Source organism: Pangasianodon hypophthalmus, chromosome 17 (genome assembly GCF_027358585.1).
Source record: "Pangasianodon hypophthalmus isolate fPanHyp1 chromosome 17, fPanHyp1.pri, whole genome shotgun sequence".
NCBI lineage: Eukaryota > Metazoa > Chordata > Actinopteri > Siluriformes > Pangasiidae > Pangasianodon > Pangasianodon hypophthalmus.
Window position 1 is genome coordinate 19,591,311 of NC_069726.1, and position 16,817 is coordinate 19,608,127.

The window sequence follows — 16,817 nt, forward strand, 5'->3', positions numbered from 1 at the left end:
AGAACTTACACAACAGGATGAGCTGACAAGACATCACAATGATTGAAACAGAAAGTAAAAAGGGTATGAGCAACTGACTAGACTTCTGGTGACAATGACCTGCCCTGAGATAACTACTTTATTGAACAACTTTGTAAGACCTTAGGATTTTACATGATCTTACCATTGCTGTTTGTGAGTTTTAAAATCATGATTTTTTTTTTTTTGCTTTGTTTAATCACCATCAACACCTCTACCTACCACACTGGCACAATCTACTGTAATCACAGCCAACACAACAACTGCTGCAACAACAACCACCACAACTACACCCACTACATCCATAGCCAACACAACAGCTGCTGCAACGACAAGAAACACGACTACAACCACCGAAACTACACCCACTACATCCACAGCCAACACAACAGCTGCTGCAACGACAAGAAACACGACTACAACCACCGAAACTACACCCACTACATCCACAGCCAACACAACAGCTGCTGCAACGACAAGAAACACGACTACAACCACCGAAACCACACCCACTACATCCACAGCCAACACAACAGCTGCTGCAACGACAAGAAACACGACTACAATCACCGAAACTACACCCACTACATCTACAGCCAACACAACAGCTGCTGCAACGACAAGAAACACGACTACAATGACCACAACCACAGCAAACACAACAACCACCACCAGCACCACACCAACAACAACAACAACAACAACAACGACCACTACCACAACTACAACCACTACAACTACAATCCCCACAACCACAGGTATGGATTTTTAATCCTTGTTCTTTCCAAATATGATGTAATTGAATTTTTTTTTTCGTTGACAAACATATTGCAGAAACAATTTATACCACTCTGAAATTGTATTTACTATGCAATTACTATATTATACAATTACTTTGATTTTATTTACTTTTATTTTAATTCATCTTCTAAGGCTTGACGATTTGAACTAAACAATCCCCAAATTATAAGATGATGCAGTATTTGTTTTATTTTTCATAATTGTTATTTTTTTCAAGGCAACCGTGTATTAAGCTTCTCACTGACAATAAATGAAGAATTTGACTTTGACCTTACCCAAAAAAGTAGTACAAAATACCAAACATATGAAACAAAAATTAAGAAATCAGTAAGTATTACACAATATAATATGCTTTGTTATGTAAAATTATTATTATTATTATTATTATTATTATTATTATTATTATTATTATGAGTATTATTGATGTGGCATGTAGTAATTCTGCTATCATTTAAAACTATATGATACACTGGCCATTTTGTACCCTCAGATTGATAATAGTTACAGAAATGTACCTGGATATCAGCCCAACTCTGCAACAGTTATTGGTTTCAGGTGATGCTATTTAATGAACAAAATAATATTGTTTCAATAATAAGTATTAAAACATGTATTATTATTTTAATAATTGATTTTAAAGTAATCAAATTAATTAAGTACTAAAAGTACTGTATATTAATTAATAAATGAACATGAATTATTATGAATTCATGAATTCACTAATGAATTTTTTTACTTGATCAACCAATTCGTTATTATTATTATTATTATTATTATTATTATTATTAAATTTCCAGTAAAATTAACCAATGATCCAACCTATAATCTATACTTTTGTTAATCTAGAATGATCAAATTCTGGTCCAAAGTTCAAAAGGTTATATAATGAATGATGTTCTGTATTTTTTTACAGGTCTGGCAGTGTGATTGCAGACTTCAGTATTACTGCAACAAGTAATAACCTTAGTTTGGCTTCAGCAAACCAACAGCTTGCCAGCAATCTCCGTTCAGCTGGATTGGAAGTGATTGAGTCATCAATCAGTCAAAGTGGTAGGAGCTTATTATTATTATTATTATTATTATTATTATTATTATTAATAATAATAATAACTATTTTAGACAGAGGCATATTTATCAACCAGTTTACTTGTTTGACAACTCATCATTTTCCACACCAGTTTTATTTAGCATCTATATACAGTACATATAGTCATTTAGCAACAACAGTAATTTATAGTAATTTTTATTTCGGAACCATATCTGCAGTGTTAATGCTATAAATGTGTAAGAGGAAACTGCAAAAAAAAAAAAAAAAGATATATCTGCTTCTTCATTTCAGTGGAAGGTGAACTAATTTCAGTCCAGGGCAATATATATCCTGGGACAAATCTCACACTGAAATGTAAACTTCCAGTGAATAATGGCATAACCTGGACCTTGAAAGGGAATAAATTACAGCCATCAGATAAATATGTAATTAATAACACTGAACTCACTGTAAAGAATGCCACTCCCAGTGACAATGGTAAGTCAGAAAAAAAATTCTGTTAAATTAGCATCTTACTATAATATGTATACTAAATCTTTAAAAATTATTACATATAAAAATCTTTTCCAGATCATTTGTTTTAAACACATTATCCTATTTTACATTATTATTAGTAGTAATTTATTCTCTGCTTTATTCTCAGGTCAATATGCATGCACAACTACAGTAAACTCTCTGCCCTATGTTATCTGGCAAACCATTACAATTCAGTCATACCCCAATATCCAAGTGAGCAGTGACAAAGTTGTAAAATGTGAGGATACAAAAATCACACTGGAGTGTTGTGTTCAGGTGGTTTATCAAGTAGAATGGAATGACCCTGCAACCTGCGGCTCAACTTCAAAAGGTCATACACATAAGTTTGTTATGTGATGTGGATGGTCATGAATACCCATGCAACTGAATATGTACACCAAAAATAAATCAATAAAAATCCATTGTAATATTTGTCCTGTTTGATCTGAAAATGAAATGTTTTCAATTATTGTAAAATGAAAACTAAGAGAAGCTAATTCAATTTTTAACAAGTTTAACCATTTGTCTTGCACATCCTCACCAGGAGGCTGCATATCATGTGACTATACAATTAAAAAAGAGGGCTGCCAGACTAATGAGCAAGTAAAACAGGTCACATGTCAACTAAAACAACCTATCAGTGGAAGTAGTTACAACTCAAAGAGCATCAAAATAAAAGTCCTGAACCAAGGTGAGTAATGATTTATTTTTAATTACATTTCCCCCCAAAACTATAAGAAACCTAAGAACATCAGACAGCAATCAACATTCATTAATTATAATAATTTATAATCACATAATAAAAAAATACATAAGGATTCTTATCATTACTAATTGATAATCAAATGTTTCTTACAAAAATAAATGAATCAAACAAATAAAAATTACATTTATTTATAAATTACATTATGTGTAAAAACAAGTTAGTCATACCTTTCCAGTATGTAAAGGTGCATCAGTAGGAATCGTTCCATTGTACATTAAGTTTTGATCCAAACTTTAACCAGGGAAAACCATTCACGAGGGGAAATATTGAATTTTTCTTCCATATGAAATTTTGAAAAGGTTACACATGTCACTATGGTTATATAATTAAATACAGGACCACCACCTTTTGAAACTAGTGGAGTCTTCTGCTATCCTCTCAGCTATGTCAGGTTTGTCTTCTGGCCACTCTTGTGATCTTGTGATCAAGGAGTTCTGGTGGTCCTTTATGGAGTCAAAGAAGAATGGTTATATATGTAACCTTCCTTCTGCTTCCTTACATTCCAGACTACCAAGACGCTTTCTGTCCACATATCTAAGTAGTCACAATGGTTTGTAACATTGAATCCCAGCAGACAATAACAGACATCAGAGACCATTCTATACTGAAGATAAGAATCGCTCAAAGTGTTGATACTCCCAGTTCTGACACTTTACCAAATTTATCACAAAGCACAAGGGGAGCAAGTAATGAACATTTAATCTGTAAAATCTGGTGACGGTACAAATATGCTAAAGTGCTAAAGTGCTGAATGCTGAAGTGACACTCCTTGTAGTACTGCCCAGGAGGTAGCGACACTAAATTATATTTCATGGAAGAAGATGACATCTGCATTGAAGTATGCCCATGCAATCACAACCTTTACTCAATAGGTTAACCTGTCTTTACACAGCCTCTCCAAAACGCACACAAACAGTTGGTCAGCTAGCAGACGCTTCCACACAGTGCTTGAAAGCCCTCACTGGATACAGGGCTCTGGCATAGACATATTCTCATCTACAAGAGCAGACAGGTGATAGGCTTTTTTTTTTTTAATATACCATGCTTCAATATCTTTGGCAGAAATGCTGGGGTTGACCTCAGCGTGACATGTTTGAATTCTGTTCCCCAACACAGAAACTGCATGCTGACCAAACGCATGCAGTTTGCTGACTTGCTAGCTGACGCTTAGCACCAAGTCCAGATGCCACTTGTGGTACCATGGTGTTGTGAGCCTTCTGTGTCACTGAGAAAATTCAGTTTCACAGCAAAGGCAGTAAAAAGCATACAGATTTTCAAAATCTGTTCCATCCTGCTATACATTTTCCAAATTAGCTGACCTACCTACCTTAGGAATTTGCCAGTCTCCACAGGAATGCTGCAAGATGATTGCATTTGTCTGGTAGATGGGCAACTCTTAGATAGCCCCTGTGGTGGGTGACATAAAACCACCAGATTTTTTCACCACCCTTTCACTCTCAGGTACCCCTGACCCCAACACACAGACACACACAGACACACACACACACAGACACACACACACACACACACACTTCCCCCAGCATCTGCCGTTATAATAGAATATCCAAGGGGATGTCCTGATGGATGAAAAGTGCACTGAAACAACAAATCAGAGTATGCACTAAGCATTCAGCCAGCCCTGGCACGGTCTGAGGTACAATTTTCCCAGTTTCCCCACTAGAGTTCCCACTACTGGATTAAAAACTCAGACATAAGAAATCTGCATGTGGATGATGTGTGGCCAACTCAAAATTTCAGGACTGCATCCATAATTGTGCTCATGCCTATGAGCTAAACAGACTAGGAAAGAATCAACTGACAAAAGTCAAGTTTTTGTGATTGACCTTTAGTTCTAGTGATTTCACATGAGCAACCAGAAGCTTTGTCTACTTCACAACCTGCTGTCCACATACATGACGCCTTCAGTTTCTGCACACTTTATTGTAATATAGATTTAATTTAAAATAGATTAAATGTACTTTTTGTCTATCAATCTAAACACAATATCCCATGTGAAAAAAAGTGAAAAACAAGTTGCTAGAATTTTTTTTTTGCAAATGTATTATAAATAAAAAATAGAAGTCTTTCATTTAGGTAATTATATTTATATATCCCAGTACTTTGTAGAAACACATTTGGCAGCAATTACAGCTTCACTTTTCTTTTGGGTCTCTGCTGGTCATGCCATCACCACCATGCTTCACTGTAGGGATGGTATTAGTCACTGGATGAGCAGTACTTGGTTTTCACGAGACATTTTTTTCTTGATGTTAATATTTTAGTAAAAGTAGTAGAGTTTAATTAAAAAAAAACAAAACAAAAAAAACAAATAGTACATTTCCAAACATTACTCATCATGAAAATCAAATCTTACAAAAAAATTTGGATGTCAGTAAAGAAAGTAACATAAATTTGCAAAAATCTTTAAGAACATATTTTTGCCTTGTCATTATGGATTACTGTACATAGATCATTGGCCAAAAATGCATTTAATCCATTTTTAAATTAGCTGCAATACAATAAAGTGTGCAAAACCACACATATACACACAAACTCTGGCAACTCATACACTTTGAGAACACCCTTGATGCCAGTGCTAACCATAAAGGAAAGACCCTAAACTAGTAAATCATTCCACTGGTGTGAAGGTGGAGGAACCAATTGTGGACATATGCAATGTGAAAATATTGTATACTCTTTCACATCTATTATCACAAACCAATTGTGTTGGTAAGTGCAATATTAAATAAAAGGATCATTATTCATTTTTAAATATGGCAGAATGAATTTGAAAATGAGATGTCAAAGGGACTTTACATTTGCACTTTTTAATTTTGCTAGTCATTGGACATTGTTTTGCACAACAAACTGCAAATGCAAAAATTTCCTCATGTTTCCATATTTTTTATTTTTAGAATTTACCTGCTCTGACAGTGTATTTGGAGCTGGAAATCTGGGAGATAAACATACTGGTGACTGCAGTGGAGACATGGTTGGCTATCAAGTAGCTCAGTGTAATTCATCAAAGCTTTGGAACCCCATAGAAGACTACTGTGTTCTGCGCGTCTTTCGATATTTAAAAGATGAAACTCAGGCAATTTGATGTTTTTTTTCTTACTTCCATGAGGGATAACGTAATAAATCTTAGTTTTGTGATTTCTGTTTGCTTCTTCGTAACAATTTGTGCTTCTGTAGAATTTACAGGTAACAGACATCCCGCAATTTATGGCCAACCTCAGCAGTAATGCTACGTTACAGACTGAAAACATTATTGACTCTCCGACAACCATAACAACAATAGTAGACATACTAACAGTCATTTCAAATCTCTCACAAACAATAGTCATCAGTCAAACCATTATGACGGTAAGTAAATTCAGCTTTTTTCAGAATATGATTGAATTTAGTTTATATGCTATTTGAAGTACATTGTAAATACCCAAGTGGGAATAGCTTTAATATTGTCAGTTTATATAATCTGTACTAAATGCAGCACTTCATAGTATTTAGCAATTTTACAGTCAAAGCTCCTAATTGCTTTTTATTGAAAAGAATCCAAACAGCTGTTTCTGCTTTGTGATTAGTTTCTATGTCTATTTATATTGACAAACTAAATTGCTCAGATGTGCTGTGTTTAATGAATATTTCAATTTCAAGGATTTCCTAAAAACAACCGACGTCATTGGAACAGAAGGTACATCAGACACATGGGTGTATTTAAACACAAACAGTACAACAATGAATACCAGTAGTATACTTCTGGACTCGACTGAGCGCATGGCACGCAGACTCCCGAATGAAAGTCTATCAATAACAACAAACTTCACTTCTCTCACTAAAACTTCCATTACTGCCCCCTTTTCTGGAACATTTGGAAAAAATTCAACTACCCATATAAAAATTCCAGTGACTAGTGCACAGACATTCCTCACAGTGATAATTTCTTCAGCTCTTAACAATATCTTACCTGTTAGAACACTGACCTACAATGACAGCAATCAGACTGGCACCAGCATCAATGGAGATGTAGCCCTAATTGAGACAAACACAACAATTAACAATATCTCCCTTTCTTTTGATGTCAAAAATAAGACACTTGGAAAACCTCAGTGTGTCTTTTGGAACTTTAGTCTTCTGAATGGTGTTGGTGGATGGGACTCGACTGGATGTCAACTAAAGACACTGGGGAATGAAATCGAAAGATATACATGTGAGTGCAATCACACAACCTCTTTTTCAATCCTGATGTCACCATTTTCCCTGGATAAAGGCTTTACCATAATCTTAGATTATATAACTTACATTGGTGTGGCCATTTCATTGGCCAGCTTGGTTTTGTGCCTCATCATTGAAATCATTATATGGAAATCAGTGACAAGAAACGACACATCCTACATGCGCCATGTCTCCATAGTCAACATTGCTGTCTCCCTTCTGATTGCAAACATATGCTTCATCATTGGAGCAGCTGTTGTTAACCAAGGAGAGGGTCCCTGCAGTACAGCAACATTCTTCATGCACTTCTTTTATCTTGCCCTTTTCTTCTGGATGTTGCTGTCAGCACTCTTGCTCCTCTACCGCACCCTCATGGTCTTTTCCAGAATGACCAGAGGAGCAATGATGGCTATAGCCTTCACTGTTGGCTATGGAGCCCCGCTAATCATAGCTGTCATTACTGTGGCATCTACAGCTGGAAGCAAAGGATACATTCAAAAAGATTATAATTGCTGGCTAAACTGGAATAAAACGAAGGCCCTCCTGGCATTTGTGATTCCTGCTCTGACTATTGTAGCTATAAACCTCCTGGTGCTTATTGTGGTTCTGTGTAAGATGATGAGGAGAGGAGTTAATGCTTCCACTCAGCCAGACGAAAAACATCCCCTAATGGTCATTGCTAGATGTGTGGCGATTTTAACACCTCTCTTTGGTCTAACGTGGGGATTCGGCATTGGGACCATGGTGTCACCGAACTTTGGGATTCATGTGGTGTTCGCATTCCTTAATTCACTGCAGGTACTGAAGACATATAAATCTAATTTTCTCTGTAATTCTAATTGCACACACATAAATTAATATTAATGTAAAAAGTTTTATAATTAATATAGTAAATAGTATATTTTTTCTCTTTGAAGGGTTTCTTTATTTTGGTGTTTGGAACATTACTGGACAGTAAGGTATGTGTGCTCTAAGACCATGAAACTCTTTTCACACTGAAACAATATAAATAATGCTTTGATATGGCATGTTTTGTGGTTGCAGGTGCGAGGAGCATTGGCAGGAACGTTTTCACTGAGGAACTTAAGCTCTAACCGCACCAGGGTAAATATAGTTTATGCTACATATGCTAGAGCTTTAGAAAAAACTTCACTCTCACTTCAACGTTAAAATGATTTACTACGAGTCGATGACGGATGTGTCTAAATTACAGAGTACGAGTGCAGGACCATCATCCTCAAGTGGATTTCCTTTCATTCAGAGGTTACGGCAGAGAAGTACGTAACTGAACTGAAATTTAATCAATATGGACCTTTAATCAATAAAGCTATTTTATCACATTGTGTATGACCGAAAAAAAAAACATCCAAGCCTGCAAACCTTTTGACAAAATGTGTCATGTGTCAGGTAGAAATTTTTAGGCATAATTCTAAAAGATATGTTTGACACAAAAACCAGACATCTTATCATCCAAAGAACACCATATCCATGGTAAAGCAAGGTGGTGGCAGAATCATGCTATAGGGCTACTTCTCTTTAGCTGGGACTGGGGCTCTAGTCAAGGTAGCAGAAATCATGTAGAGTTCCAAATAACCTAATTTGGCACAAAATTCGCAAGCCTCTGTTAAACAGCTAAAGATGAAGAAAAAAAAAAAATCACATTCCAGAATGATAACGACCCAAAGCTCAAATCAAAGTCAACGAAGGAATAGTTTCCGAAAAAGAAAATCAGTGTTTTGTAATGGCCCAGGCAGAGTCCAGCTCTAAATCCTGTCAAAGATGTATGTGCTACCAAACATTAATAGCATGTGAACGGCATGTAGACTGGCTTTTACTGCATTATCACGCTGTGATTTTGCTTTCTTAAACATAGCCTGCTGTGCTTCAAGGCCCTTTTTCAGCTGTGTCACTTTTTTGTAGCCTCAGCTGTCCATCCAAATACCCATATTTGTCCTGGTTTTTTGTTTCATTATGCAGTCCAGTGTTGTAGCCTTCATGCATTAAGTACATATATGAGACACACAAGTTTATCTCTATTGGCAGTAAACAGGTATTCAAGCTCCCATCTGTCTTGAAAACCCCTGCATTAATTTTTTTTTTTTTTTTTTTTGCCCTTTTAGCCGGTTGGCCAACAAGCTAGCAATTGCTTTTGGGTTGATAGGAGCTATTTAGTTGGGCTAAGCTGCATCTTAAACTGTTATTTAACCAGAATGTCAGGTATGTGATTCAGCTGGTTGTTGGGGTGGGAGGAGGGGGCGCACGGCTGTTTAGAGTGTATGTTGGGAACTGTAGTGCAGTGTAGAAGTGGGACAATAATATTACCAAATTAAAATCATCCCATGGGCTGGATAAAATTGTATCCTGGGCTGGATCTGTCTAGCAGGCCTTGTGTCACTTCTCAATTGGATCACACTTTTTGAATGGATCACAAATCATAGAATATGTTAATGCTCCCTGGCCTCACCTCCATTCAATTAACGACACTATAGTTTTTTTTTTTAATTATTATTAAATATTCATCTGATTATTGTTCTTTTGATATTGCACATAAACTTTAATGGTATGGCTTATTTTTTGTCCATATCTTTGACTGCACCCAATTCCACTTTAGGATTTCACTTTTGTAATTCAATTCTTACTTTTAGCACTATGATTGCATTTAGCTTTTGTCTCTCTTATGTGTTAGCTTTATCATGCACCAAGTATGTGAGCATTTGATTGTGAGCATTTGATTGTGATTGTCTTAATTTGTGAGTTGCATTGCCACTAATATTTTGGTCTTTTGCAGATGTGTACAATGTATCGAACAGCGGCGTTATGTCTTCAACTGCAAGCAATTCATATTCAGCTGTTGACAATAGCTAATACATCCATATTATAAGATAAATAAAAAAAAATACTACTAAAGCACACAACAGTTGATTTCAGAATGATGTATAAGGAATGAATTTAGAATTGCTTTAATAAAATTATCAGTATAATTGCTTGTACAGTCAATATGCCTTTTTGATATACACTATATCCCCAAAAGTACATTATATCACCAAACATCCCATTCCAGATTTAGTCTAGCTTTGTTGTTATAATAACCTTCACTCTCCTGGAAAGGCTTTCCACACGAAGTCCCTGTGCACAAAGCGAGGTCCACGAAGACACAGTTTGCGAAGGTTGGAGTGGAAGAACTCGAGTATCCTGCACAGAGCCCTGACCTCAACCCCACTGAACACCTTTGGGATGAAATAAATTTGGAATGAGATGTTCAAAAAGCACATATGGGTATGATTGGTCAGGTGTCCACAAACTTTTGACTATATAGTGTATCTACAACCAGTCAGCTGTCAACCCCCATCATTCCTGGCTGATGTTTTTACCCAAACAACATTACCACAGTAACACAGTACTGTCTACCATATCACATATTTTGGTAGAAAATGTTTTGATGTAAACAAATTACTTAACAGATTTTGCAATTTATTTGCCTCACACACACACACACACACACACACACACACACACACACACACATATATATATATATATATATATATATATATATATATATATACATTGTGTTATTTGTTTTGTAGTTATACTAATTTTTTTAAGGATCCTAAATAGTTAAATAATAATCAAACTTTGTATTAATTTAGTTTCATGACTGGTATTTTGATTGTTTTTCCATTTTACTAAATCAATTTATAAGTTAAATAAATATTGTCTTAATTTCTAAACAACCATATTTCCTCAAACAACACTACTATTAACAAAAGACAAAAAAAATCTTCTTCATTATTAATTCATCTTCCTTATTTAATATTGCACCCATACAATGATGAGATATTTTATTCCCAAATATCTATTTGGTATCCAATTCCTAAACAATTGATCTACTAATTGCCTTAACTCATATCTTAACTACATTCTATTAATTGCCATTTACCTCGATTAGTCTCATAACTACAGCTATTCACTTTGATTTCAGACAGGTATGTGTTACATTGCCAGAATTCTACTGAAAAATTGTGATTAGAGCAACTAGCTAGCTTTACATGCCCCTTTACAAACAGTTTGTTTCATTACTGTGACCTCTGGGAACATCTCATCTAACCTGGACTTCTGGAACCAAAGCACCGCCCACACTCACCTGTAGCCAATCACATTCAAAAGAATATTTATTCCTAAAAGGCTGAGGAGTTGTTCTCTGCTGTGAATTTCTGAGTCATGGTTTTTGTGTGTGATCTGTCTTGTTTTGCATTTTGGTTTTAACTTTTGTGTGTTGGATTACATTTTGCCTTCTTTCATGCTTTGATCCTGTCTGTTTAATGACCTCTTGAATCTAGATTTGGCACTGGATGCTGCTTCTGCTGCTGCATTTTAAATAAATACAACTTAACAAATTAACTATTGTTTACATTACATGGTCTGAACTTAGTTTTGGTTCACATTGTTTAGAAAGGATTTAGAGAAGTCTAAATTAACCACTTTACACAACACTATTATTTACTGTCATTTTTTTTTTTTTACTTGTCTAAGCTGTCACGCCAATTTGCCCATTAGAGGGAGACCTAGCGTCAGAGCACTGAAAGGCAAAGCTTAATGTTCAGTTCAATTCAATAATAGAAATCTGCATGTAGATCTTGATCCCTCAAAGAAATGTCATTATGACCCTAATTTCCTGGAATTTCTACCTCTGTCTTAGATTGCTTGTATTATTATTATTATTATTATTATTATTACTACTTTGAGCCGTCAGTCGTTCCTGCTGCACAACCATCGCTTTTTTATGAAAAAGATGAAGGTTATGCTCCCTTCATTACAGAGGAGTTTGTGTGTTTGGACACCTCGGTGAGAAAACCTGTTAAAATTTTTACGTGATACAGGAGCCTCACAAAGTTTTATTCTAGAAGGTATTTTACCATTCTAACCAAATACAGACACCGGTACATCAACACGAGTTATTGGCATTGGGTTAGTTCCATTAAAAGTACCCTTACACATTTTTTCTCATCTTCTGATCTAGTGTGTAGGGAGGTTGCTATGGGTGATCGTTCTTCTTTGCCTATGGATGGCATTGATATCATCCATGGAAATGATTTAGCGGGTGGTTTGGAAAAATATTTCCCTACCATTGGTGCTTACTTCATCTTCTTTGTGCCCAAATCAATCACATGAGGGTGTAAAGAAAATCCATAATATTTTCCCTGCATGTGCTGTCACTCGGGCAATGAGCAAAGCTAACCAACTAGATGGGCCTGCATATTCTCAGTCTGTTCAGTGCTCACCTTCCTTGGTGGATTTTAACTTTGAGAAGGATTTGAATGAACCACTCCTCATCCATTTACCGTCAGTCTTTAAGAAAGACCTGATAAGACAACAAAGTGTAGATCCCACACTAAAACCTTTGTTTGATTGATCTGTCAAGACAATGTTGAAGAAAGTTGATACGATTACTACATCAGAGAAGGTTTGTTACTGAGAAAATGGGCCCATGTTGTTGATAATGTGTAAATCAAGTAATTCAATTTGTTGTGCCCTTCAAATTTAGGGAACTGGTGTTAACTATTTCTCATGATGGAGTTGCTGGTCACCTAGATGTATGACGGGGTAACTCCACCATTTCTCAGTTGAAACAAGATGTCTCCAAATACTGTAAACTTTGTCACACATGTCAGCTGACTGGGAAACCCAATCAAAAGGTTAAGTCAGCGTCTTCAGTATCCTATTCCAGTGATGGAAAACCCTTCTGAGTACCTCATAATTGACTGTGTTGGTCTTTTACCAAAAAGTATATCTGGTAGTCAATATTTGTTGACAGTTATGTGTAGAAGTACACATTATCCAGCAGCTTTTCCTTTGCTTATTAAGACCAAAACTGTCCTGAAAGCTTTAACCTCCTTCATATCTTTGTCATTCCTAAGGTAATACAAACTGATCAGGGGAGTAATTTCATGTCACACACATTTTTTTCAAGCTGTGAGATAGCATCAGATCAAGCATAACTTTTCTAGGGCTTATCACCCACAGTCTCAGGGAGCACTGGAGCACTTCCATGAGACTCTTAAGTCAATGTTGTGCTCTTACTGCACTGAGCTCTCACATGATTGGGAAGAGGGTTTGCCATGGCTACTGCTTGCCATATGTGAGGTGGTTCAATATAGCACAGGGTTTATGCCAAATGAACTGGTTTTTTGGACACACAGATTGTGGTCCATTAGCTGTGCTCAGGGACCAGTGGGAAACAAGAAAAGATGAAAAATCTCTTTGATCATAAGGCCAGTAATAGTAGTAGTAGTAATAGTAGTAGTAATGGTAGTAGTAAAGGACTATGACCAAGACAAGTTTCATTTCACATTTACATATCAGTCATAATTACTAATACCGACACGCTTTCCTCTCAAAAAGAGACCGTGTCAGCGTGAGCGTGTCAGTACAGTTGAATGCAGACGTACTGTACTTACTCTTAGGCTGTTCGTTTGATTTACTCCTGACAAGCAGGTCTTGGATGTTTTTGTCCAATCTGTAGGAGATGAGTGGAGGTTCCTTAAAAAGGAACACAGTCTCTGGATAATCCTGTAAGATTTTGAAGTTTATAAGTATAATTTCTGCCACTGTTTTATTAGTGGGACTATAAGTGAGCACAAAAGGAATTCTCTCTGTCCTAGTGGTGGATTATGTAGAAGTCAATGCATTCGTTCTCTCAACAGTGGTAATACAGGCCATGGCATGATCTATGACTATCTTAGGGAGTCCACATTTATGCAAAGAATCACACACTTGTGCAACTGCAAATGTGTTTGTCAAATTAGCTGAGAATAAGAAATTGAATTTTTGCACTGTTTGGAATAGGAAGAGTAGCACTGAGAGTATTTGCACTTTGCACTTTAAGAGAGATCAACACATGCATGTGAGTATGAAAAAAATCAGTGTTTCCGAAACCTTTGTAAATCAGGTTTTACTTTGGTTTGGCTTATGCAAAAGTATTTGGACACCTGACATCACACCGATATGTGCTTTTTGAACAAAAGCCAAGGGCATTGATATGAGTTGGTCCCCCTTTTGTACTATAATATACTCCACTCTTCTGGGAAGACTTTCTACTAGATTTTGGAATGTGACAGTGGGGATTTGCCCATTTAACTACAACAGCATTAGTGAGATCGAGCACTGATCTCAGTCAAGAAAGTTTGGCGCTCTGACACCAGTTCATTCCAAAAGTGTTCAATATGTTTGAAGTCAAAGCTCTGTGCACGCCACTCTAGTTCTTCTATGCCAGTCTTGGCAAACCATGTATTCACGGACCTCACTTTGTGCACAGGGGCATTGTCATGCTGGATCAGAATTGGGCCCCTAAGTTCCAATGAAGGGAAATAGTAATGCTACAGCATACAAAGACATTCTACACAATTTTGTGCCTCCAAGTTTGTGGCAGCAATTTGGGGAAGAACCACATATAAGTGTGATGGTCACGTCTCCACAAACCTTTGGCCATATAGTGTAAGACCCATCAACCTGCTCACCTTAAACATTCGTATGACTTGGAATCAGGAAACAAGAGACTGAAATCCCAAAGAACTGGTCTGTACAAAAACATGGCTCTTTAATGATAAGACATTTGGATGGTTAGCTGTCAGCTATAAAAACCTCAAAAGCTAAGAGGTTTCTGGCAAACCTGCTCATGTTTAATGAGATAAACGTGGGCTGAGGTAAGGTAAGACCTAAAAACTAAATTTTCATGATATAGTTAATATTGTGTCCACTTTATTCCATTTTTAAGTAAAACTAAGCACGTGTTAGTATCTGACTTTAATGATTAATCAACATTACCTTGAGAGGGCTGGAATTTATTGCTCTTGTAGCCTATAATAATCGTTTCTCCTCACCGCTATCAATATTAGAAATTACGTTTATTAATTTAATTTGTGGATCCAGGAGAACTATAATCATCAAGCTACACATGGACTCCTCTATGCTCTCCTATTACATACATGTATGCAATTGTATTGTATGTAAACAACTACTGATGTTTGCTCAAATTAAGGTCTAGAAATTTATTTAAATAAATTTATTAAAATAAATAAACTTTCAGAAATGCTAGGATGTTTGGTATGAATTTCAATAAGATAATCATAGTCCTACACACCTTGTAGATTTTTATAAGACAAATGCCAATTTGAATTCTACAGAAATTGGGCTTTTCTTCACACATGTAGTGGTGTTGTAGCAATTTCAAAATGTTAGGATATTAATTCTTTAAAAAAACTTGTAACAGTTGTATACTGTAATAATGAGAAATATCAACTGATAGAAATCATGTCAATTTCCTATAATGATACCAAATATATACATAAATGAAATGCATTCACGTTCTGTAATTTCTTGCATTGCTAATCAAATAGCCATCACTAAAAAGATCACATTAATGACAGACCAAAGCTTCCATGTTTAAACCAATGAATGTGTGCTGAAATGTACATTAATTTTAATTTATGATTAAAGCCGTATGCAAAATAATCTTATTATAATATCAAAAGGTGTTGATTCATTTTTATCAACAGTAGTTATGGCTGCAAGGCACATCATAGGCTTATATTAATGCATTCATTCTAGTGCATTATTGTGTCTATAGTAACAATTTGCACAGGAACTTGTATGGCAGACGCTCCACATTTGAAAAATACAGCTGAATCAAGTGGGAAAGTTCAACTAAAAGTTGATCTAATAGGAATCAACAGAGAGATATCCTGAATAGAGTTACCATTATTCTTTAATACTGAAACTCTTTAATAGGTTCATTTCTGTCAGAGAAGAAAATTAAAGTTATTTTACTGTACCCAATAAGTCTTGTATTTTATATGTAGAGACACCAAATTGATACCAGCTGAAGTTTAAAATCTGCCTGAGCATCATGGCTAATAAAGGTATGTTATAATTTTGTAGGAATGCAACAATATTTTTTCTTCAAAAGAATCATTAATATTTAAATGTGTTTGTGTTGAAGTTAACCTCTCAAATTTGTTTAGGCCATAATACATAACCTCCTGGAAGCGAAAGGGTTACATTATGCATTTCTTTTTGAGCTAAAGTTTTGAAGTTTGTTTAAAACATGTGTCCATTCTACTCTACAAATTTCTTATTAATTTTACAGCTAAATATAAAAAGGGGTTAAGCTCTTCAATTAGCATCATATAATAGCTAAAGGAGGAATAAGTAATATATGATGTAAGCTGTAATGACCCTGATTTGAATTTTCATGTGTAGAAACTCTCACAACCACCATAATTCAAAAATAAAAAGACAGTAGTGACTTTCCACCACCACCATCAAAAAACCAACTGAGGGAATATCTTTCAGAAAATCTGTGTCTATCCTTCCAATTTAGTTCTAGACTTGAGTCTAATGCTCATTGAACCTATACTGGTGTCCCATGGTGACTCAACACCTTGACACTTTATA

At 35.7% G+C, this 16,817-nt stretch overlaps 1 protein-coding gene across 1 annotated transcript; it reads left to right on the forward strand.

The window, feature by feature from the left end:
- Window positions 1-275: 275 nt before the first annotated feature.
- On the forward strand, window positions 276-10,848 carry LOC113544087 (adhesion G protein-coupled receptor F5-like). Its single transcript, XM_034312674.2, has 14 exons — window positions 276-776; window positions 1,037-1,146; window positions 1,310-1,374; window positions 1,733-1,869; window positions 2,159-2,344; window positions 2,511-2,714; window positions 2,928-3,074; window positions 6,065-6,243; window positions 6,345-6,515; window positions 6,807-8,162; window positions 8,282-8,323; window positions 8,409-8,468; window positions 8,578-8,641; window positions 10,153-10,848. The coding sequence occupies exons 1-14, from the start codon at window positions 656-658 to the stop codon at window positions 10,227-10,229; spliced, it is 2,919 nt and encodes a 972-aa protein (XP_034168565.2). The 5' UTR covers window positions 276-655; the 3' UTR covers window positions 10,230-10,848.
- The last annotated feature ends 5,969 nt before the right edge of the window (window positions 10,849-16,817 follow it).

What these genes read in the sequence shown, in the direction of transcription:
- LOC113544087 (XM_034312674.2), top strand. Translation starts at nt 656, where the DNA reads ATGACCACAACCACAGCAAACACAACAACCACCACCAGCACCACACCA. An exon ending in GTCATCAATCAGTCAAAGTG is followed by an intron (nt 1,870 to 2,158) that starts GTAGGAGCTTAT and finishes TCTTCATTTCAG; the next exon opens with TGGAAGGTGAACTAATTTCA. An exon ending in CATTCCTTAATTCACTGCAG is followed by an intron (nt 8,163 to 8,281) that starts GTACTGAAGACA and finishes TTCTCTTTGAAG; the next exon opens with GGTTTCTTTATTTTGGTGTT.